Genomic DNA, 25,899 nt, shown 5'->3' on the forward strand with positions numbered 1-25,899 from the left:
ATGGCCTGGGGTGCGGATCCACCCGACTTCAATGTCTCTGGTCTGGCTAGCCCGAGATGAGGAAACTAGAGGAGGATTCTGAGGTGGTTGGGTGTCGTCTCTGGTTCGGGAGAGACCAAGGGTACTTCAAGCATTCCAGGGGAGGACTCTTTAGAAGAACACCACGTACAGGTTGGTTTTCTTAACAAGAGCCTGGAAGGGCTGAAGTACCCGAGGGAATCCGGTCTTGTGGATATCGCCAAGCAGGCTGAAAGATCCAGGTATCCTACAAGTGTTCTGAAGCTTAGTTTCCCTACATGTTCTGCAACAATGTCTGTGACAAAGACTGTGTTCCTGAGTAAGCACCTTGTTGGCTGCTAGGCCTTGTGAGAGAGGGACTGTCAAACTTGAGTGATCATCCAGTTGCGAATGGCTATTCTCTGGATGCAGTCAAAGTAAGCAAGTTCTTTAACGTTTTTGGACTTTGACATTAAGAGTACCTGAACTTCCTTTTCCAACCCTCTGATCCCAAGTTGAAAGACTGTTCAATGGTTTGAGTTTTGCAAATAAAATCCATTTAAGTGGATCTATTGTCAGTCTCAAGTTACTGGGCCATCTACCACGGGACATCCCCTAGATGTGCAACAAGGAGAACGGAAGGTAGCGGTAAGCCCAAAAATAACCAGCAGATCCTACGGGGGTTAGTGCTACATAAAAAAAGAATGATCTTTTTTATCATAAAACCTGGCTGACATGCCCTTAGTTACCAGGGCGTAGCCCTAACCTGATTTAGCCAGGCAGGTTATAATAACGTGATGTCAACTTACCCAAAATCAATATTTTTTTTGTAAGTGGACAGTGAGCTGAATCACCTGTTAACAGATCAGAGAGAGAAAAATCTGAGCCATCGCACACCATACCAGCCCAGCGTGTAATAAGTGATAGTAGCCTCAGCCTAACTCCATCCAGGCCATGCCCCCAATACGCATAAATATGCCACCGCAGGTGGAGCAAAACATGTCAGGGACGTGGCCTTGATGGAGTTAGTCCGAAGCTGCTATCACATATTACACACTGGGCTTGTATGGTGTGCGGTGGCTCAGATTTTTCTCTGTTCTTTGGATTACATGGAGTCAGGGTGGAACACACCGAATGGGGGACATAGATGCCAGAGTGGAGTCCATAAGGGCACTTTCACACTAAGGCGCGGGGGCGTCGGCGGTAAAGCGCCAATAGTTTTAGCGGAGCTTTACCATCATTTTAGAGGCACTTTTCGGCCACTAGCGGGGCGCATTTAACCCCCGCTAGCAGCTGAATAAAGGGCTAATAGTGCCCGCAAAATGCCGCTGCCGTAGAGCTTCCCATAGCTTTCAATGGGCAGGGGCACTTTAGGATCAGTCTATATACTGCTCCTAAAGCGCCTCAAAGATGCTGCTTGCAGGACTTTTTTTTAATGTCCCGCAATACACCGCTCCAGTGTGAAAGCACTCAAGCTTTCACACTGGAGTGACAGGAGAGGCGCTTTACAGGCGATGTTTTTAGTGCCTGTAAAGCGTCTCCGCATGAGAAAAGTAGCCTTAAGTTAGTTTAGGTCCACCTGCTGATTAACCTCATTGGAGTTGCAGTAATTGTCACAGAATCTCAATTGCTTGCTGCAGTAGGAATCGTGTTATATTTACTGTATTCTGTGTGCTGTAAAACAAAAATCCAGTGGAAAAAGTGAGATCCTAAGTAGATGGCCAAAATTGACAGTCTTACCACAGTCCCCGAGGGCTAGGAGAAACCAAAGGGTGGGGTCACCTATCAACTCAGTCAGTTTGGGGTGAATTCATATTTTAATTTAATTTTTACTGTCACTTATTAGATGCCTAGGTTTTTATAGCTCAGTGGCCAAAAGATGAGTAGTTACTGGGCTCCAACCAAAGGGAGGTTATTGGACTCTGCAGCTGCGTTGGACATGACCCGCTTTTGTCTGAAATTTCATCTGTGAGTATTGGCAGGTACACTACTGAGGACTTGCCTACTGTGCAATATGGATGGGTACACTTTTTTTCCCTGACATAGAATATGGTGTACTCTACCAAAAAAGATTTCTCGTCTAAACTTGGCAGCTCAATATGCAACCCAAATTCATTCAATAACATTTTAAAGCCAAGAGACGGCAATGAAAACACAAAACATTTCAAGGCACTGAAATGATTTAATTAGGGCAAGTCACATAAAACAAAAGGATTTAGATAACATCGTATTGCTGTTTCAAAAATATGTAAAACAATGTCTGGTAAATAAATATAGACTATTTTGTATCTGCTTAAAAAAAGTTAACGTATACCGGTAACTAAAGTTTTGGATAGGGTGGAGTACATCTCCACCCTATTAGGACACCTGTTCACCTCCCACCCGTCCACACCTGTCCGCATCCCATCCATCCACACCCGTCCACCTCATACCCATCCACACCTGTCCACCTCCTACCCATCCACACCTGTCCACCTCCCACTCATCCACACCTGTCCACCTCCCACTCATCCACACCTGTCCACCTCCCACCCATCCACACCTGTCCACCTCCCACCCCTCCACACCTGTCCACCTCCTACCCATCCACACCTGTCCACCCCCTACCCATCCACACCTATCCACTTCCCACCCTTCCACACTGTCCAGCTCCCACCCCTACCATCTCCACCCTATTAGGACACCTGTCAGGTTTTTTAACTACTGTCTGTGCCCTTATTAAGCCTGATTGAAATTTAAATTTGAACCATGTATAGGCAGGCTGGCCAGTGTCCTAATGGCAGTTGCAAGTGTTTGTACAAAGGGTGCATTCACACTTGCTAATGCACCATGACTGCAATTATAATTATATTATTAAATCTCTCTAACTAAGCTCCAGCAGCCCCAATAGGGGTTTTAGGATTTCCTTCTTCTATCCAAAACTAGAAAAAAAAATATGGAGCTGGACCTATTACACAATAACAAATGGAAGGATTGAGATAAATGTATTACAATTGTCATCTACTAACAAAAAAACTATGTTTTACTTACTAGTATACTGTATATGCAGAAATAGAGTCCAAAAGCAGAATATTCTTGATGCGCTTTACTCTTCAGGATTTAGTCATAAGTCCTTATGCCTATAGTGGGAAATGTGTACGTTTTTCCTTCTGCTGTATGTGAAGAATACAATAAAGCTTCTTGGTGCTCTATCCTGCATGTGGACTCAGTATCAGCATCGGTGAGCAGGCATGGCAGCTGACCAGTCTCCTAATGGCAGTTGCAAGTGTTTGTACGAAGGGTGCATTCACATTTCACATGCCTATAGTGCGAAATGTGTACATTTTTCCTTCTGCTGTATGGCAGGCGGTCTTTTATTGGGGCTGCTGCTTGCAGCTAATTGTGGGAACCTGCGCTGGGGGTTCTTAAATATAATTGCAGTCAGTGTGCATTAGCAAATGTGAATGCACCCTTCGTACAAACACTTGCAACTGCCATTAGGAGACTGGCCAGCTGCCATGCCTGCTCACCGATTTTTCCAGATCTGCCAAGCTATATATCCTGTATATATACTGAGTCCACATGCAGGATAGAGCACCAGGAAGCTTTATTGTATTCTTCACATACAGCAGAAGGAAAAACGTACACATTTCCCACTATAGGCATAAGGACTAAATGCTGAAGAGTAAAGCGCATCATATATTCTTCTGCTGTAAAAGTCCTGATTTAAATAGTCTTCTGATGCTCTATCCTGCTTTTGGTTCCATTTCTGCATATACAGTATACTAGTAAGTAAAACATTGTTTTTTTGTTAGTAGATGACAATTGTAATACATTTATCTTAATCCTTCCATTTGTTAATGTGTAATAGGTCCAGCACTATATATATTTTCTAGTTTTGGACAGAATAAGGAAATCCTAAAACCCCTATTGGGGCTGCTGGAGCTTAGTTAGAAAGATTTCTCTTCACTTACGACCACTGTGACAACGGTTTCGCCTAACAGGAAGTGAAGAAAAATCTTTAGCAGCATCACAGACAGAAATACAATTGCTTTTTTTTTTTTTTTTAAAGAAGCACCCTTTGCACCCCAGAAACATATTTTATGATACAAGAGCATAAAAGATGGCAAATTTAAATTGAATATGTACTGCATATGTTCTGCTTCTGCCACTTTCTTTCTTGCCTCATTATGTTTCTTTTTGACAGAGTAATGGGGAGGCTACACAACTTTACACTTGCCAGTCATTGGGCTCCTGTCCTGCTAGTTTTGTGACCACCAATGGTACAGTTTAGCATATTTGTGGGCAGGAGAAGTGGGTAATTAAAGACATCTCAATTTAGAGAAGGCAACAAGCCATAAAGGAAGTATTCAATAGCATTTTGTGAGCTGGAGGGAATTGCTCAAATTTCACATTACAAGCATCCTGTTCATTCTATCCATGAGAGCAGTTTAGGGAAAAGGCACTAGAACAGCGAAATCAGTTTTGTATTTTTTTTCAGGGCCCCTATACATGGCCTGTTTGCTCCTTTTTAATATTAACACTTACTCATCTTTTACAACACTTTTTTTCATTTATAAATACACTATCACCTTGCCCATGCAGAACAAAGTGACATTAGGGGGGGAATTAATGAATTAATAAGTGTCTGAGACCAACTTTGTGTCAAACTGAGTGGGGAAAACTAGAAACTAACTGGTTGTTATGTGCAACAGCACCAGTTGAGATAGAGCTTGAACTAGAAGTGTCTCAGAAACGTATGCCCCGTATACACAAGTGGAATTTCTCAGACGGAATTCCGCTCAAGCTTGGCTTGCATACAAATAACCACACAAAAGTTCTCTGAACTTTCAACCATCAAGAACGCGGTGACGTACAACACTACAACGAGCCGAGAAAATGAAGTTCAATGCTTCAGAGTATGCGTCGAATTGTTTCTGAGCATGCGTAAGAATTTTGCGCGTCGGAATTGCTACAGACGATCGGAATTTCCGATTGGAACTTTTTCCGACTGAAAAATTGAGAACCTGCTCTCAATCTTTTGCTACTGTAGATTGAATTCCACCAGCAAAAGTCTGATGGAGCATACACATAATGTACAGGGCATTAGACCCCTTTCAAACTGGAGGAGTTTTTCAGGCACTTTAGTGCTAAAAATAGCACCTGTAAAGCACCTGAAAAAAGCCTTAGCTGTAATCCCACTGTGAAAGCCTGAGTGCTTTCACACTGGGGCGCTGTGCTGGCAGGACGTCAAAAAAAGTCCTGTAAGCAGCTTCCTTACAGCGCTGTACACCTCTACTAAAGCACCCCTGCCCATTGAAATCAATGGGCAGTGCCGCCAAACTGCCGACAAAGCGCTGCTGCAGCGAAATCTTACCGGTGGTTTTAACCCTTTTTCGGCCGCTAGAGGGGGTTACAATCGCCGCGCTGGCAGCCGAAATACGCTGAAAAAACAATGGTAAAGCACCGCTCTGGAAGTGTGAAAGCGTCCTTATTATTAATTCCCCCAATTGTCTCTACCACCTTATACCTGCGCTTCACTCCTTCCTCTGTTGCAGCTGATGACACTGTCTGGGGCTTTTTTTTGGCTATGGGGGAGCATGTGAGCTGCATATGGCTGCTAGGCTAGAACACTGTTACATCATCAAGGGAGTGACATCACTGAATTCCCAAGTTGCTAACGTCAGTCAACGGCTGCAATATGGGGAGGAACAGTGACACTGTAACTTTGCCCTGGATGTCTTCTTTAGGCCTTTGCTGCTTTAGGTATTTGTTGTTTTCTTAGAAACTTATTCAAATTAAATAATAGTATTCTTTCTAGGATAGAGCAATGTTAATAACAGCAAATACTTTATATCGCTAACAACATATAATGTGTATACAATGCCTTTTTTTTTTTTTTTTTTATATTACCTTTCAACCTTCAGAACAAGTAGACAAATATAAAACCACTGTAAAATGACTTCTGGCAAATTGATAGAAATGAGTAAAACTTTAATCAGCTTTGGTCTGTATGGTAACAGTATTTTGTGCAAAGCAAAACTTAAAGTGGATCTGTTATTTGAACATACTAGTATAAGGAATGGGTTTAGCAATACTGAGCCCTAAGCAGCAGCTTCTTACCTTTCCCACACTTGCCTCAATGTACGCTAAGGCTGGGTTCACACTATTGTGAACTGGAATGTGGGTTTCCCTGCATCCAATTTGCATGTCAGGAGATTGTGACCAGCTCTCAATGGAGGGGGTTCACACATCTGCGCAGTGGCTGCTTGGCGAATTGCTCAGGAGTCCTGTGTGTCTTCTGGTCCGTTTCAGGTCCGATTTCAGCCAAAAATTCAGACCGAAATTGAACCTGAACTGGTGAACAGGGACGCACCTGACCCCTACTGTGAGCCGTTCCATATGGCAGTGTGAACTCAGCCTTAAGTTCTGTGTGGGTTTTGGCTTTTTATATGCTTTTATGTGACAGTTCAAACACCAAGCTCTACATTGGGGAGGCAATGAAAGTGTTTCCCATACCCTTATAGTATCTGTGGATCCAAAGAATGTATCTTAAATGTTCCCTTTTGGTTTCTGAAATATGTTTTTCAAGGTGTTTTTGTTATCTTTTAGATAGTTGCAAAAATAAAGGAGAAAAATATATAGAAACAAATCGTGCAGAATAAAACCACCGCATCTTAGTTGATAAGCTGCAAAATGTGTTTAGATACACTTTAACTACTGGTTATTTATTTTGTGAAATTATGGCATCTGTTGAGGGAAGGTAAGGACTGACCCTTTATGACCCTAAACATGCTGATTTACCTAGTATAGGCGAAGTACAAATCCACTTTAATTAAATTAGAGTAATATGCTAACCAAGACTGTGCAAATAATTACACTTCAATGCATGCAATTCGTTCATTAGTCTGAACTCCGATGCAGAATCTGATCCAGGAGTTTCTAGAAAAAAAAAAAAAAGTACAAAGTTAACACGCAAAGCCATAGATTTCCTCTCCGAGTGCCTCGTGTACTATCAGTTACCTTTTTAAATATCTGGGCTCGGTGTCTGTTACTCTGGGTTATCACTCTCTTCTCTTCTTCCTCTTTTTTCTTTCTTACTTCAGGCAAGCTGTTATATATCCTGAAACAAGTCAGAAAATGATGTAATATTATTATATGAGCTCATGGCTATTCAACTGCAGAGATAATAAGATAATACCAGGCATTAGTCAATTCAGGGGGAAGGTCAGCCCATGGATTATTACAGTTGATATAACCATATATAACAAAACACAGATGTCTACTGAGTCTTCTTATAGGTTTACTTTTAGAGGGACTTAAATTGAACCTGCCTTGCAAGCTTTTAAGTGCCTGGAAGTATTGGTGTTGGTCTTTGTGTCCCTTGTTCCCAGTTTACACGGGGCCTCAAAAAATGTCACTTCTCTCTCCTCTTATTCTGACTTAAAGTGCATGAAAACCCTAATGCCCTGTACACATGACCGGTTTTCCCGTCGGAATAAACTCTGTTTTTTCAGACGAAATTCTGCTGAAACTGTCTTGCGTACACACGATCACACAAGTCTGATCCTCAAGAACGCAGTGACGTATGACACGTCCGATGGGACTAGAAAAAGGAAGTTCAATAGCCAGTAGCCAATAGCTTCTATCTCGTACTTGCTTCCGAGCATGCGTCATTTTTGGTACATCGGAAAAGCATACAGACGAGCGGTTTTCCCGATAGGAATTGTTTCCGTCTGAAAAATTTAGAAAATGTTCTCTTTCTAGATCCGTCAGAGTTTTCAACGTAAAAAGTCTGATGGGGCATACACACAATTGGAATATACGATGAAAAGCTTCCGTCTGACTTTTTCTGTCAGAAACTCCACTCGTGTGTACGTGGCATAACATTGAACTTCCCTTATTTGTTTCCTTTTTGGTCTAATAAATACTCTCTTTTGTTATATCTGTTTAATTAGTGCAAAAAACACTTGTCCAGACAGAAATCCAGTGAATTTGTAACTTCACGTGTAGTGTTATTTCAAGCAGTGTTATAAGCCCTGCCCAGCTTGCTTCTTAACCACTTCAATGCTGGGCACTTTCACCCCCTTCCTGCCCAGGCCAATTTTCAGCTTTCAGTGCTGTCACACTTTAAATGACAATTGCGTGGTCATGCAACACTGTACCCATATGAATTAAAAAAAAAAAATTGGAGACCGATAGAGCTTTCTTTTGGTGGTACTTAATCACCACTGGGTTTTTTATTTTTTGCTTAACAAACGAAAAAAGTTTCAAAATTTTGGAAATCAAAAAATGTTTTCTAGTTTCTGTTATAAATATATTTTTCTTCTTCACGGATGTGCGCTGATGGGCCTGCACTGATGGGCACTGGTGAGGCGTCACTGGTGGGCACTGATATGCAGCACTGATGGGCACTGATGAGGCACTAATGAGCACTGATGATCAGTGCCCTGATTATAAGTCTAAATCAGGGGTAGGCAACCCCCAACATGGGTGCTGCAAGTGGCACACAAAGCCTCTTTTGCCGGCACTCAACTCCCTCCCCATCACAAGTGCAGAAAAGTGTCAGTGAGACACAAATGCATTCCAATTTCAGAGTTCCCCACACCGCACCTGCACTGAGGGGGAGGCACTGTGCCCCCACACATTGTACAAGATGTGAAAGGAGGTGTATTGGTGGGACAGATGAGCAGGGGGTTACAGAGCTGGGGCAAGAGAGCAGGGGGAACAGAGGTGGGGCAGAAAAACGAGGGTAAAGAGGTGAGACAGATGTGCAGGAGGTACATTGGTCAGATGAGAAAGCAGGTTACAGTGGTTGAGCAGATGGGTTCAGTGTTAGGACAGATGAGAAGGTGATTCAGTAGTGAGACAGAAGAGCATGGTGATAACAGCAGTGGGGCAGATGTGCAGAGAGGTACAGATAAGAAAAGGTACATTGATGGGGCTGGTAAGCAGGGGGGTTACAGTGGTGGGACAGAAGAGCAGGGGGGTACAGTGGTGGGTCAGATATGCAGGAGGTACATTGGCAGGAGGGATGAGAAGGGGGTTCAGTGGTGGGACAGAAAAGCAGGGGGGTACAGTGATCAGGTGGATGAGCAGGGGAGCGTTCAGTGTTAGGGCAGAGGAGAAAGGAGGTACATTGGTGGGACAGATGAGCAGGGGGTTACAGCAGTGGGACAAAGGAGTGGGGGGTAGAGAGGTGGGGCAGATGTGCAGATGGGTGTAGAGGAGAAAGGAGGTACATCGGTGGAACACATGAGCAGGGGTTTACAGTGGTGGGACAGATGTGCAGGAGGTACAGTGGTGAGGCAAATGAGAAAGGGGTTACAGTGGTGGGGCAGATGAGAAAGGGGTTACAGTGGTGGGGCAGATGAGCAGATAAGTTCAGTGTCAGGACAGATGAGAAGATGGTTCAGTGGTGAGACAGAAGAGCATGGGGGTACGGCTGTGGAGCAGATGTGCAGGGAGGTACAGTGGTGGGGTAGATGACAAAGGGGGAACATTGGTGGGGCAGATGAGCAGGGGGTTACAGTGGTGAGACAGAAGAGCAGGGTGGAACAGGGGTGGGGCAGATTTGCAGGGTGGTACAGAGGTGGGGCAGATGTGCAAGGGGTTACAGTGGTGGGGCAGATGAGAAAAGGGGTACATTGGTGGGCCAGATGAGCAGGGTGGTACAGTGGTGGGGCAGATGAGCAGAGCAGGGCGTTACAGTGGTGGGGGAGATGAGCAGGGGGTTACAGTGGTGGGGCAGATGAGCAGGGGATAACAGTGGTGGGGCAGATGTGCACGGTAGTACAGTGGTGGGGCAGATGTGCAGGGTGGTACAGTGGTGGGGTAAATGTGCAGGGTGATACAGTGGTGGGGCAGATGTGCAGGAGGCTGATCTGAGGCATGAGAGTGCAGTATGTTCATTTCTCACTACTAGAGTAGTTTACAGCATTTACTGTATAAAAAATCCTTTTCGTGATTGAGAGTGTGAAGGTGACATTTTTTTGTTATAAAATCGTCACGCTCCATTTCTTTGAAAACATTTTTTGCCGCACTGTGCTCAAAAGGCTGCCTACCCCTGGTCTAAATTATGTGCTGCAGGCTTGCCGGTATACGACTCTCCTCTCCTTCCACAAATACAGTGTGGGGGGGGAACTACCCATAATCGGAAAGCACACAGCTGATCACATGGTAAAGGGCTGCTATGATTGGCCCTTTACCCCGATCTGTGATGTCCGAAGGACACGGCGGTCACAGAGCACGCCCGATGTGTGTTGCAGGAGGCGCGCAGCGGAAGGGATTCTGGGAGGACTTCTATGGATGCCCTCCCAGAACTGGACAACCATGCTGTAGCCACGCTATGACAATAGCACAGTCGAAAAGTGGTTAAACAACAGAACACCTCTCCTCAATGTTATGGAGATGAGAAGAGGCGATCTGTAGTACTAACACAGTTCCTGTCTTAGGGTGACAATATTGCTTCTTTGTAGATACGATACAGTAAGTGCTACTTTATTAAGATGACTTCTAAAGGACACACAGTATCTCACAAAAGTAAGTACACCCCTCACATTTTTATAAATATTTTATTATATCTTTTCATGTGACAACACTGAAGAAATGACACTTTACTACAATGTAAAGTAGTGAGTGTACAGCTTGTATAACAGTGTAAATTTGCTGTCTCTCAAAATAACTCAACACACAGCCATTAATGTCTAAACCGCTGGCAACAAAAGTGAGTACACCCCTAAGTGAAAATGTCCAAATTGGGTCCAAAGTATCAATATTTTGTGTGACCACCATTACTTTTCAGCACTGCCTTAACCCTCTTGGGCATGGAGTTCACCAGAGCGTCACAGGTTGCCACCGGAGTCTTCTTCCACTCCTCCGTGATGACATCACAGAGCTGGTGGATGTTAGAGACTTTGCGCTCCTCCACCTTCCATTTGAGGATGCCCCACAGATGCTCAATAGGGTTTAGGTCTGGAGACGTACTTGGCCAGTCCATCACCTTTACCCTCAGCTTCTTTAGCAAGGCAGTGGTTGTTGGAATACTGCCCTGTGGCCCAGTCTCCGAAGGGAGGGGATGATGCTCTGCATCAGTATGTCACAGTACATGTTGCCATTCATGGTTCCCTCAATGTACTATAGCACAACAGCCCCAGACCATGACACTCCCACCACCATACTTGACTGTAGGCAAGACACACGTGTCTTTGTACTCTTGACCTGGTTGCCGCCACACATGCTTGACACCATCTGAACCAAATACGTTTATCTTACCTGCTCCCCATTCACACCTGAGACCTTGTAACACTAACGAGTCACATAGCACCAGGGAGGGAAAATGGCTAATTAGGCCCAATTTGGACATTTTCACTTAGGGGTGTACCCACTTTTGTTGCCAGCAGTTTAGACATTAATGGTTGTGTGTTGAGTTATTTTGAGGGGACAGAAAATTTACACTGTTATACAAGCTGTACACTCACTACTTTACATTGTAGCAAAGTGTAATTTCTTCAGTGTTGTCACATGAAAAGATGTAATAAAATATTTACAAAAATATGAGGGTTGTGCTCACTTTTGTAAGATACTGCAAGTGAAAGAAAGTGCTCAAGCTGGGGTGGTAAATATGAATTTTCAGAGAACTTAACCCTTACATGTTCTCTTTATTAAGCCAATCTTGTGTAAGATTATATCATATTGTTAGCCTAAGCTGTACTTGATTCATAGACAGGTTTTAACATCTTTGTACAGCCTGGTTAGCACAAGATTTAAACAAGACTGTGTAGCTGATCATAAAAGTATCAGAAGGAAGACAAATGGCCAGTGCACAGATCCCCCAAGCCTATCACAGACTTATTAGCTTGACATGGCTATAACATCACAGAGAAGTCACTCCAGGTAAAATGTGTCTGTTGATTTGAAAAATGGACCTTGTTTCTGCAATATATAACTAGAAAATCAACCAGCTCTTCTCTGAGGTCAAAACAACCCCGTCAATCTATAATGGAAGTGGAAAGCGAAGGGACATATTTTTTTTATACATATTGGATGAAGAAATCCAGGAGTATTTGTACTTTCTTCCTGCAACAAATGCCTAAGCTCTGGGGTAGAAAAAAAACCAGAGGAAAATATTTTTTTATTTATACTTTACTATATCGAGGTACATTTTGGAAATTCTATGTTTTTAAAGCGTCACTAAGCCCACATCATAAAAAAATATTGATAAATGCTGTATTACAGGCTGTTCATACTCAACTTGCTTAATCGTGCTGCTCTCTATCTCCACCTTCTGTTCAAGTGCCCAATTCAGCTAGGGATTTTGCACCGGTGGTAGGAACTCTACACATGCTCAGTTTTCAGTGAGTTTCTCTGCTAAGCATTTCCTCCCTATCACATCTGAGCAGCCCATATGACTATAGAGTCCCACATGTGGGTGTATACACCTTGGTAAATGACAGCCCACTTCCTCCCTCCTCCATGCCCACTAACTAGCTAAACACAATGGGGGGGTTGGATATTACATGTAGATTAATGGTGAATTCACCTCTTTCTTATTCTAATCCCCCTGTACACACGAGTGAAATTTCCGTCTGAAAAATCTTGGATGTTTTTTCCAATGGAATTCCGCTCAAGCTTGGCTTGCATACACACAGTCACACTAAAGTTCTCTGAACTTTCGACCGTCAAGAACACGGTGACGTACCACACTACGACGAGCCAAGGAAATTAAGTTCAATGCTTCTGAACATGCGTCAAATTGTTTCATCGGAATTGCTACAGACGATCAGAATTTCCGATCGGAAAATAGAGAACCTGCTCTCAATCTTTTGCTGGCGGGAATTCCGCCAGCAAAAGTCCAATGGAGCATACATTCTCATCCATCTTATGCTGGCGGAATTTCCAATTGTGTGTACGAGGCATAAGACACAGGCTGGAGGGGCGTGACACAGCCTGGGACTGGCAGAAATCCGCCCATACCATGTTATTTCCAGGAAATAAGATTTGATTTCAAATACTGTATATATTTGTGTGCCAATTTAAAACAGTTTATTTGTTAATTATTGTTTATTTTTACTATGTATTCCAAAGGCGTTTATTTTTTATTTTTTGAACATGTGACCAGCAGCAGAGGAATAGAAGCACCTCCTGCTTATGTTTCCCTACAGACAGGCTAGGAAAGATCTGGGTCATGTGTTAGCTGTATACCGATTAGGAAAAAAGTACTAAGATTTTTTTTTTAATAAAGTAATTACAGTGCCATCATCCACATACAGAAATAGAAGGGACAATGTAAATTAAACAGTGTATGTTTAATATCACTTTAAGTAAATACAAATTAGGAGCTATTCTTTTTTCAATAGAGAAAGTCATAAAGGTTTGAGTGATCAAGTTCAGATCCCCTGGGGCTACACACAGCTGTCTTTTCATCCAGTGGTCTGTCCACTCTTAAGCCTCGTACACACGATTGGACTGTTGGCCAACAAAACCGTAGACTTTTGTCCGAAGGGCTTTGGCCCTAACTTGTCTTTCACACTTTTCATTTCGTGGTTTTCAGTTAGTTTCTGAACGGCCATTCGTCAAAGAGCCATGTTGTGGAACCAGAGAAGATAACGTGTTATTTATTATTGGCCTTGGAGTTATTGCTTTGACATTATTTTTTGGTTGAATAATGATTTGATTTGGTATATTTTCTATATTTTTGGATGCATAGAATGCAATTTTTGGTTAAGTTCTTTTAATACTTGGCTGTGTGTTTTACTTCAAATGACAGTTTGGGAGTAGGCAGTTACATTTAAAAAAAATACAATGTAAAATTTACAAAGAGACAGCGACATAGTATAGTATTTTGATCTTAAAAACTACGGGATAATGGTGTACCTTGCCCAAAAAAAAAAGCATAATAATATTATTTAAACATAAGATGAATAGTTCAAACTGCTAACCAGTCGCAAATACTCATCAAAGCGACGCTCCTGTCACTTAATAAAAAATAACTGGCTAGTATATGAACATCAGCATATACACATAATAACCATTCAATAACAGAAAAAAGGCAGATAATGGTGTAGAAAAGTCTATAGTGGACACAGTAGGTGGTCTTAAACTTGTTAGTGATGCGTGCATCTTTCACCAAACTCCTCCATCCCGTGCTTTACACACCCTGCTGGGGTTTAAACTCACCAAAGCGATAAGGTTATCAAGCCTCAATCTACATCAGTATACTGCCATATACTCAATCAGAGCGTTAATAAGTCTCCAAAATCAAGGCCCTTTGACAAAGTCGTAATGACGAAACATGTCAGGACGGGATCTTACGGTGACCAGAAGTGACGCAACTGACGCTGTGCCATGGAACATTGAATTTTAACAGAAAAACTGAATAAATAGTCAAACAGAACTATACCATGTGAAGTCTTTCTTCCCATGTTCCTTGATTTTGGAGGCTTATCAACACGGCTCTGATTGAATCTATGATTCATTTTCTAAGTGGCTGCTGATTTATATATTTATTTACATATATTTTATTTATGTTTTAATTAAGCACCTGGGTTGATGTTACTTGTAACTTCATAGCGCTGAGACAGGAAGAAGTGGGAGTGCGATTAAATTTTTTCTTCCTGTTTTAACATAATAATAATATTCTTGATATCGCTAGAAAAGAAAGGGCTTTGAAAATTGGTTTGCAATAACTCCATCGGTATCACCACCAAAGCAGCTTCATCATTATCCCATTAAAGAAGAAGAGATGTGTGCTCTGCATTTTGAGATTTCATAATTTGCCACGTCACATATTTTAATTCTCCACTATTAACGCTAGTTAACAAGATCAACCGCTTCTGGCTTGTCTTTGCTTCCGAGCATGCGTGTTTGTACTTTGGACTTTTGTCCAATGGACTTGTGTAAACACGCTTGGAAAATCTGACAACTGACATTTGTTTGAAATTTTGAAAACCTGCCATCCAACATTTGTCTGAGGAAAATCCGACAATAATTGATGGATTTTCTGCCAACAGCCTGTCATTACACATTTCCAGTCGGAAAATCCGATCACATGTACAAGGCTTAACATTTACAAATTGCAGATTAAACAAAAGACTAGTGGCTGTCAGTTGCAGTTTTAAGAAAGGTGTCCTTGAAGCACCATTTTCACTACACCTAAAGCAAAACACTCCTAGATTCAAGCAACATGAATGACTCTTCAGTGTGAAAAGTTCTTTTGACAACAGTTTTCAGCAATTTTGTTGTGCTTTTTTTATGCTTCATTTTACATTTTGCTGTAAAATTTGACATCTTATACCGACTTTATACAGCCACAAAAGAGAGAAAACACTCCTAAAACAATATTCTGCACATCAGGTGTTAAAAGTTTTTTTTTTTTTTTTTTTTTAATTCTAGATATATCGGTGCATGATCGGACCATAAAAATCCTCCTATGTTTGTTGTTGGATTCATCAATAGCCCAGTTTGATTTAAAAAAAAATAGTCTATCCTATGATAAGAGTCGTGAATATTTGAGTAGTATGTGTAGTTCTTATCCTTTTGATGTTGTACCCTCCATATATCAATCAGTTGGTGTTTATCTAATAGTTCTTTAAATTCTTTTAGTTGTTTATTTTTTCTTTGGGAATTAGTATTAGTGGTGTCCCTTTTCATATCCATTATAAAGTTCAGGTCTCCCCCAATTATTATTGTTCCTTCTGCACTGTCCAGTGCCTCCCTCAGGATTTTTATCCCTGTCTTAATTTGTTCATAGTTTGGTAAGTAAAGATTGATAATTGTAACCATCCTCTCAAATAATTTAACCTTTACCACTAAAGACCTACCATCCTTCCCTTTATATTTCTGAACTATTTGATGTAACATATCTCTGTGAAATGCAATTGATACCCCTCTTGATTTGGAGTATGGGAATGTGTCGTGAATCCAATTAACATAGTTCTTATTAGTTAATTTCGGAATGTGGTCAGAACGAAAATGCGTTTCCTGTAATAGGACTATTTTTACCTTTTGTTTATGGAAGAAGTTTAAGATTTGATTTCTTTTTGAGGGAGAGTTAAGGCCTCTTGCATTGAAAGAACAGATTTTTAACCCTTCCATTTTATACTTCAGGGAGGAGGTGTACTATTCCCCAAGGGGATCTAGTATTAAAAAGAGGGGAAAGGAAGAAAAAAAAAAAAAAAAAAATTATGTTTATTCTACACACTTAAACCTAATACACTTTATCCCTACTTTCCTCCCCACCCCCTAAATCTCTACTCCATTCGCTCCCCACCCCACTCACTCCTCATTCACTACCCTATAACTAATGACTTCAATAAGTCTAACTTACTTAATAAGTAAGGTCCCTATTAGGAGAACCACTGGTTTAGGTTAGCTGTCCGTCCGTATTTTTTTTTTTTTTTTACTTTGTTTGTGTGTGTGGGGGTATGTTGATGATAATAAAGGTGATATATATTGAATGGGGTTTATGTATAATGTTGTAAATGTACTAGAATGTATTATGGTTGATTTTTTTTTTTTCTAAAATAATAATAAAAAGAAGATTTGAAACCAAAAAAAAAAAAAAGTTATTTTTTTGAACAATTACAAAACTACAAACAATACACCCTAGCCTAAAACAATCACATTACATTGTATAGTATATTGGTGAGTTTTTTTTTTTTTTTTTTTTACTGCAGTCTGTAGAAGACCTAGGTCTTACTGCAGGCAATTTCAAAATCAACAAACTCACCTTTCCTAGGCACTTCCTTTGGCTCATGACCTTTCAGTCTCAGTTGCAGTAAACAAGTAGATTAAAAGATTATCAGGGCTGAACTTAAAGTGATTGTAAAGTCTCGGTTTTTTTTCTATAAAAATAATAAACATGTTATACTTACCTGTTCAGTTGTAGTGAATTTGCACAGAGCAGCCCCGATCCTCCTTTTCTCGGGTCCCTCTTCTGTGCTCCTGGCCCCTCCCTCCTGTTGAGTGCCCCCACAGCATGCAGCATGCTATGGGGGCACCCAAGCCGAGTCACAGCTCCGCGTCCATTCAGACATGGAGCTGTGGTTCGGCCCTGCCCATTCTCTCTCCTGACAGGCTAACTGACTTTGACAGCAGGGTGAGCCAATGGCGATGCTGCTGTGTCTCAGCTTATCATTGCTGGACAGAGATGGGGCTCAGGTATTAGGGGGGCTGAGGGGGGCTGCAGCACACAGAAGACTTTTTATCTTAATGCATAGAATACATTAAGAAAAAAAAAAAAACTTCTGACTTTGCAACCCATTTAAGGCCGGCCATACACAGTTCGCATCTAGGCCAATTCATTTGAACCGTTAATGGGCAGGCTGAATGTACAAAGTTTATCGATTGATCGACTTGGGTACAACCAGCCTGCCAGATTATCTTGCGATTATTGCTAGCTAATGCTATAGCCACTAGCGATAATCACTGTCTTCTCCCGGTGGAGATGTCTTCCCCCACCCCCCGCCGGGAAAAGATATTGGCCTGGCAGGAGGGATTCCTGCATCAACACAGTCTCTGTTGATGGGGGAATTGAACAAATGTATTTCCTGCAACCCGTGGTTATAAGAAAGACATTTTTTCTGTGTATGGCTGACCTAAGAGAACATATGCATGTAATGGCTAGAGTAGAAGTTAATAAAAACCCTCGGAGCATTAGCCAGTCAGTGGTAAAAAAACAAACCCATGCTCCAAGTGTATGTTGACAGAGCCACTGGAACTCCTACATGTATACTTTCTTGTTTGTTTTTCATCATAGGTTTGCTTGCATATATTGAACTTGTTACAATAATATATAAGACAAGGATATAAGATAGGTTGAAAATATAGCAGCAGCACCCTGGAAAGGAGTGAGGTATTCCTTAAATCCTGGGTTAGTGCAGTAGAGATTAGGCTTAATGATTTCAAAATATTGTTTGCAATAAAAAAGATAATAGTCAAAATAGAAACTAATAGCAAAAACAAAATAAACGAGATTAAGGTTTCAAGCCCACAGGCTATTTTGCCATTTTCCATGCCTAGCAAAAATCTACCAGTGCTTTCTTGCATCAAGGGAGCCACACGTTCTACATACAGGCTGCCATACAAGTGAATGACTGTGGGCTGCCAAACTTTTGTAAACAACGATGTTTCTTTTACCCATACATTAACGTGTGAAGTATTTTCCGAACATGGGAGTTTCGTATTTACAAAAGTGGTCCCAGAGGAGGGAGGTTGCAGAAATGACATAACCAATCAAATGGTCTTAGGGGTCGCTGAGGAGGTGTCAAAAGTGTCATTCTGTGGTCATTCCCTCAAATAGCGATTTTCCAAATGCATGCATATTTTTATATGTTCACAGGTTACAGTCTGGTATCCAATATATTATTGTTCATAATGCAATTACCTTTGAAATGAGTCTAAATATGATATATAACAGATGCCTATGTTGTTTTAGGGGGTGGAATTGGTCGAATCTGCCTCCTGTGTGTCTTCTCATGTTTAGTATCACATTAGTCGTGATGTAATGATACACCTGGCTAGATGTTTGTTATTAACATAGCTGTATTTCACCAGAATTTATGAAGGGTGTGTGGATTTTGGTTCTAGCAGTTAAAAATGGGATATTTTCAGGTCAAGGGACTAAAAATGGTTATCATATGACCTGCTAGCTAAACTATTTTAAGGCATGTCAATAAGCCTTAGAACAAAGTGCACTTCTGTGGTCCATAGGAGAGGTAGGGCCAAAAAAGCTTTGGTCATACTTCTCCTTTAATGTCTAAAGCCTAACCTTTCAGTCTTACAATTAGGTTGCCTAATATGAATTTTGATTTGGAGGAGGGTCCTCAGCCCTCCTTCCCCCCACCCCTGCCATTTTAAATCCTTAGGTTGCTGGTAACGTGATACTGTGGAATACTTAATCTCAAACCTGCAATTTCTGTAGAAATATCGATTCTCAACCACAACTATCAGTCTCTCTGCAGTCTAATCATGCACACTACAAATTCTATAGCCACTTGGATGTTTTATATTATAATAGCTCAATCAGAATGTTGCAATTGGGCTATGGAGGGGGGCGGGGCAGCTGGCTCAGGGTCTCAGCAGCTCACTGAGAGACTGAGCTGGGTGCCGTTCCAGGCATCTGGGTGGACTCCAACCATATGGTCGTGATCTTTCCCCAGCATGGACTGGCTCTGTGACATCAGCTGACAGTGGGCTTCAGCTTGCTGTCTGTTGAAAACAGGTCACAGGAGTGCAGAATGGACTGCACTCCTGTGATCCACAGGAGAAGTACAGTCAAACGAAGCTTTGGCTGTACTTCTCCTTTAAAGATAATTATGGCCAATGATTTTTTTTTTTGTCCATACTTCTCTTGGGGGTCACAGGAGTGCACTTACTTTTGCTTTTCTGTGACCCAGAATCAGCCAACAGGGGACTAAGGCCTGCTGTCAGCTGATGTCACAGGCTGCTCCAAATTCTGATAGCAAATGTTCAATGGAGCATACACGCGGTCGGACTTTCCGACAACAAGCTCACGTCCAACATTTGTTGTTGGAAAATCCAATCCCGTGTAAGGGGCATTAGAGCTTACGTGGGCCAGTTGCAGCATCATACCTATGCTGCAGCATTGAGGTGAATATGTTTGTTTTTTGTTATCCCTATACATCTCCTTTGCGTATTACATGTCATGAATTGTTATCTGGAGGAAAAGATTTGAACAGAATGAATGACCAGAAACTGCAGTCCTGTCTAGAGGTCCTCTGAAAGTCCTGTTCTATCTGTCAATAAGAGATTAAGAGAAGTAAAATGGGCAGCTCTAAAGAAACTGATCAAGAATTCTGATAATTTCCTTATGTAGAATATGAAATTGAGGTTTGCTCTGATAATCAAATAAAAAGAGGGACGACAACTCAAAGGACACAGTAACTTTTTAAGGAACTCTATAAGAAGCTGAGTGCCAGTGTAATTTCGCTCTGAGCACACTCATTTGATTCTTGGATGGGTGTCAAGATGTCTCCTACCTTCTTGATCTTTGCTGCATTTCTCTTTCCGAAATAGCTCTTTCCTTTGGTTTGAATAAGTTATCTAAAAGAGAAAAAAATAGACATGGACCATCTGAATAATTCATGAGACACAATTTGCGTGTATCACAAATTCAGTGTTTAATGTAAGCGGAAAATTAAATAAATTCAGTTATATTTTCAGATTTGGAAAGGTTTTTTTCTTCTTTGTTCAGCAGTAAAATAAAACAATTAAGGCCAATTTTTATTTAAAAATGTCTACTTTCTGCCACTAATAACAACTTTATGCCCTTTTTGCCAGTTATTTTTATTTCGTTTTCTCTTAGCTGCTTTGGCTGCCCATTATCAGAATGTTACCACTGGTTTCCTGATATAAACAGCACACATAAAAACAGTAAGTGTTATTGCAAGGATTGTGGCACCAGCAGGAGAATTGCAGCTTGCTCTTAAAGTGGAGTTCCACCCAAAAGTGGAACTTCCGCTTTAAGCACGCCTCGCCCCCTTTTTTTTGGGGGGGTGGGTGCTTAGTTTTGAAGGGGACTTCCTGTCCAACTTCCAGGTTCCGGCTACAGACTGCCTAGGCGACTCCTTCACTCCCCCTAGGCGGCCCCTCCCTCTCGGCAATCTTCTGGGACACGTGTCAGGTCCTAGAAGATTGCCTATCCACTGGGAGAGCGCATCGCGACTCACATTTGCGCAGTGTGTGCCCGGCTGTGAAGCCGCAAGCTGTGAACACAGTATCAATGGAGGAGATGAGGGGGAGAGAAGCGGGGCTCTGTGCAGTCGCATCGCAAGTAAGTGTCTGTTTATTAAAAGTCAGCAGCTAAACTTTTTGTAGCTGCTGACTTTTAATAAAAAAAAAAGCATGGAACTCCGCTTTAACTACTTGCCGACTGCCTCATGCAGATATACTGCGGCAGAATGGCATGTACAGGCAAACTAACGTACCTGTACATTGCACTTTAAGAGGCAGCCTGTGGGCCTGCGGCAAGCTCCGTGAGTCGGGTCGTAGGGATACCCGCAATCGGGAGAGGAAGAACAGGGAGATGCTAATGTAAACAAGCATCTCCCTGTTCTGCCTAGTGACAGTGTCACTGATCTCTGCTCCCTGTGATCGGGAGCAGAGGTCAGTGATGTGCCACATATAGCCACGCCCCCACAGTTAGAATCACTCCCCAGGACACACTTGCAACCCCTTAACTCCCCCCTAGTGGTTAACCCCCTCACTGCCAGTGTCATTTACACAGGAATAAGTGCATTTGTATACAAAAAAAAATTAATAAAAATGCCATAAATGTATCGCCTATTTTGTAGATGCTATAACTTTTGCGTAAATCAATCAATAAACGCTTATTGCGGGTTTTTTTTACCAAAAATATGTAGAAGAATACGTATTGGCCAAAAATGAGGAAAAAAACATTTTTATATATATATTTTTCAAAATTGTTGTTCTTTTTTTGTTTATAGCACAAAAAAACAAAAAAAAAGCAGGGGTGATCAAATACTCCCAAAAGAAAGCTCTATTTGTAGGAAAAAAAAGACGTAAATTTTGTTTGGGAGCAATGTAGCACTAACGCGCAATTGTCAGTTAAAGCGGCCAGAAAAATGGTCTTAAGTGGTTAAAGCGGTAGTAAACCCGCATTTTTTTATTTTTTTTTTTTTAAAACCTGCAAAGCAAAAGGCATAATGAGCTAGTATGCACCGCATACTAGCTCATTATGAAATACTTACCTTAGAACGAGGCCCCGACATCTCGCCCGATCCACGCCGAGGAAGCCGACATGCTCCCTCGGCGTCTCTTCCGGGTATCGCGGCTCCGGCGCTGTGAGTGGCCGGAGCCGCGATATCGTCACTCCCGCGCATGCGCGCGGGAGATTTAAATCCGGCCGGGCGAGCGCTGCCGGATTTTCACGGAGAGAACCCCCTTGTGCGCATGCGCCGCTGCAGTCAGCGGCGCATACCGAGGGGAATATCTCCTAAACCGTACAGGTTTAGGAGATATTTTTTTTACCTACAGGTAAGCCTTATTATAGGCTTTCCTGTAGGTAAAAGTTAAAAAAGTGGGTTTACTTCCACTTTAAGGTGATCATGTTAATTTACCTAGTATTCTGGGGAACGCACATATTCACTTTATTTGACAGAGGAGAGCCACAGGTCTAAGCCCTTTAAAAATCTATGTAAAGATCAACTTAGCGTTCGGGTAGTTACTGCCACCAAGATAAGATTTACAGGGGGTCACAGTAGACCTACACCTATAGGTGGTAACAGCAAAGAAGCAGCTTTTTTTTTGTATAGCTATGGCACACTTTTCTTAAAACATCAGCACAAATAGTGATCTCATTAGAACCCTTTACACTTCTCTGGTGCTTTACCACACGCATGTTAACATTAATTATATGTTACTCAGCACATTCATTTGGACTAGCTCTCAACACATTGCAATGTATAAAACAGTAACCATTTTTTTAGCACAGCTTACAGATGTTTCCCATGCATTGAGGTATATTAGGGTGCCATTCAAAATATTGGTCCATTCAAAATAAATGGTACAGTAAAACAAATTGCCCATTTATGTGTGGCATTAATGGGCGGTAAAAACTGTGTTCTTACAAAGTGTGAAGCCAGCTTCAGGCTTATTTACACATAGTCATAAAATTCCAAGTTAGCCCTCCCCCAAAAAGGAAGTTAAACAGAAATGAAAAACGATTCTGCATTAAAAAGGGAATACCAGCACATGGTTGTTACGTTGGGTTCCACAGGTATCACAAAATGTGGTTCTGACTGTCACAGATGCTTTTGGGCCTGAAGAAGTAAACATCTAAGACTTAGGCCGGGTTCACACCTATGTGAAGTGGATACAGCTTTCCCCGCATCCAATCAGCAGGAGAATGTGACCGGCTGTCTATGGAGACGATTCACATATCTCCAGGACGACTGCGGAGCACACTGCACAGAAACGCTGTGCGTCTTTGGCTCCGTTTTAGGACCGAATTCAGGCAAAGATTTGGCCCTGATTCGTCCCTGAAACAGAGAACAGGGACGCACAGCGTTCCTGTGTGATCCACAGCTGGTTCCAGTGTGAACCAAGCCTAAAGGTACAAAGGTAGTTTTAGTACTTTTGCTACTGAGAGAATTAAAGCCCAACTCCCAATTTTGTAACGCTTATTCTACAGAGAACTATTTATTTTCTCCTCTTTCAATATGTTTATTGAGAATTTTACAATAAGTATAGGTGTTACCAGAATTACTCCATGTAAATATTGAGCTCAACCTCACTAAAGTAATGTAACAAGGAAACGTAAGTAGGTCGAGGACTCAGCTAAGGGTCTATGGGATTTGCTGCTGTAGGGATCGACGGGGTCCTTCACATAATATATCGGTATCAGGGGGCCGTGTGGGCGAGAACTATTTCTTTTATTACATGTTTAGTAATCATTTGTTACTTCTACCAGTTAATGACTAGTGATTATAGTAGCGCAACTGATTACTAAAAGTTTCCTGTGTAGCTTGAGCCTAAAGAGTGGACTGCAAGCACATTGTTATTTCTATCAGTAGCAAAAAATTAAAATTTTCAGTGTAGGTGAGCCCTATGGAAATACCACTATGAGCCCTATGGTCTCACCACTGTGACAGAGTGAGGCTCTCTCACTGTGGACATGGTCAGGAAACAGACACAGGGTTTGTACGTTTTGCTGAGTGCATGACTACAGAGTGGTAACTTTGAGGGGAGGAAACTGCTTTTGCAGACTCCTCGGGGTTTGGTATATCTGGATGGGACTCTAAAGTTTGGAGATTTCAAAGTGCATTTGGAGGGAATAAATCTCCAACCCAGTGTCTGGATTTTTTGAAAGACCAGTAGGGTGTGTTCCTAGGTGCAAACAGTCCTTATTTTGATGGTCTGATGAGAGTTGCAGGAGGAGTAGGAGGGGGAATTGGCATTGCAGTGGTTGCCATGTGGGGACAGAGCAGAACTGGTGGTGCCTTTCAAAGACTACATCCCTGGTGTGGCGGATTTTTTTGCCAAAGGATTGAGAAAACCGAGACAGTTATGTGGGCTTGGGATACCAAGAGAGCGTCTGGGAAGCTGAGTAGACCGAGGTGGTTAGCAGGTTCAGGAAGTCTGATGTTCTCAGAGAGTAAGTGAACCCGGGTGCTGATGAATCCTGACGGGGTAAATTTTGGAGATTAAGCTGCAGGGATTTCTAAGCCCTGGACTGGTGAGGCGGTGATCCGATGTGTCAGTACGTTCACCGTGATCCAGGTCAGTGAGACTGGGGGGGGAAGAGGGTGTCCTGTGTAAGTTCACCTTACAGATTATTCTGTACATATACCTTCAGCATAACAACTATCATAATAGATGTGAGGGCTGTGTAAAGTCTGTAGCCTTCTTTTGTTATAAGGTGTGCTATAGCAAATTGGTTGTCATCTGGTCGGGGTGCCTAGCTTTAGTAGTCAATGTTTTTTTTAAGTGAATTCACGTCAGTCCATACTTTACCTAGGGGCCTGGTTGCCCACTTTTATTAAAAGGCAAAAATAAAGAGAAAGTCCAACATAAACGGGTTGCTCAATGCAGGGGTTCTTCTCAAGCTAAATATAAGTAATGCCAGCAGCAAAAATGCCAAGTCACCTGGCTACGCTTTGACAGCTGCTAGTACACTGGATTTCCGGCTCACTTAGCCTCGGTTTGCGGTTTCTCACTGTACTGGCCTACTCCTGGCCTTAACAGGATGCTTGTACATGAAAACCATTAAAACTTTCCTGACAAACCTCTTCAAGGTAAAAAACAAAATGCTCTAACTGTAGCTGGTCAGAAATGAAAAGAGCTGTCATTCTTCTTTTTTTTTTTTTGCACTACCTTTCAGTACCAATGCTTTAGTTGTTTAAAAGATTTGCCAAGCTGCAACTCCAAAATGTTATACAACACTAAACAAAAATAAAAAACCAAGGAGAGCTGCGCTGAACTGATTGACCTGTGAGGCAATATTTCATATACTCATACAAAAAAGACCAGTGCACCACAACCAGTGAAACCATGAAAAAATAAAAAAAAACACGACTCCACCCAGTATGGATGCACTTGCTGATAAATGCAAAGAATACATGTATGTGAAACAATATCAAGTGCCCTAATACTGAAGTGACTAAATAAAGAATAATAGATTCAAATTGCAAAAAAATCCAAAAATAAACCATAGACTACATAATCAAAATGCAGATATAAGCATAAACTAAGACCTCTTAGTCTGAACACATGAGGAGAGGGCTCGATCTGATTTGTGTGGGGACAGTCACCGCTGAGGTTGAAGAGTCCAGTGCACTCCATAAAGATCCCGGGCTGGGGTAATAGCCATCTGCACATTGTGGTCCCCTGTAATAAGAGACCATTATTATCTGGTAAGTGGCAGTGTTTTGCTGTGGTGGAGACACTTCTATTTTGGTCACATTTCCTTCCGTGTTTTTTTTCATCACCTTTGAAGAAATCACAACTTTCCATCAATTTATATGGACTTTTTTTTACTTTTTAACTCATTATTTGTTTATTAATCCTGCTTTGGGTCACCATCATCACTATTGAACTTTAGTCACTTATTATTTTATGCTTGCATGCTTAATGTTTGGAGGACAGAGGAGCCTCCTAAAGAAGAAGATACAGGTCTGTGAGAGCCAAAAATCCTGCTTGTTTGTAAGTGACCAAATACTTATTTCCACCATAATTTACAAATAAATTCTTTCAAAAATCAGACAATGTGATTGTCTGGATTTGTTTCCACACTTTGTCTCCCATAGTTGTGATATACCTATGATGACAATTACAGGCCCCTCTCATCTTTTTAAGTGGGAGAACTTGCACAATTGGTGGCTGACTAAATACTTTTTTGCCCCACTGTATATCTGCATTTTGATTATGTAGTCTATGGTTTAT

General features: G+C 41.7%; 1 protein-coding gene across 1 annotated transcript in view; it reads right to left on the reverse strand.

The window, feature by feature from the left end:
- Positions 1 to 3,882: 3,882 nt before the first annotated feature.
- The window catches only part of CUNH10orf90 (chromosome unknown C10orf90 homolog), a 323,122-nt gene continuing 301,105 nt past the window's right edge, over positions 3,883 to 25,899 (reverse strand). The window contains exons 7-9 of the mRNA XM_077455509.1: positions 19,977 to 20,040; positions 7,000 to 7,099; positions 3,883 to 6,918 (exon numbers count right to left, since the gene is read on the reverse strand). Of these exons, the coding sequence (XP_077311635.1) occupies positions 6,880 to 6,918; positions 7,000 to 7,099; positions 19,977 to 20,040 (203 nt within the window). The 3' untranslated portion in view covers positions 3,883 to 6,879. The remainder of the gene's footprint in view (positions 6,919 to 6,999; positions 7,100 to 19,976; positions 20,041 to 25,899) is intronic.

This window comes from Lithobates pipiens, unplaced genomic scaffold, assembly GCF_037356315.1.
Source record: "Lithobates pipiens isolate NorthernLeopardFrog02 unplaced genomic scaffold, aLitPip1_a1.2 Scaffold_25, whole genome shotgun sequence".
NCBI classification, from domain to species: domain Eukaryota; kingdom Metazoa; phylum Chordata; class Amphibia; order Anura; family Ranidae; genus Lithobates; species Lithobates pipiens.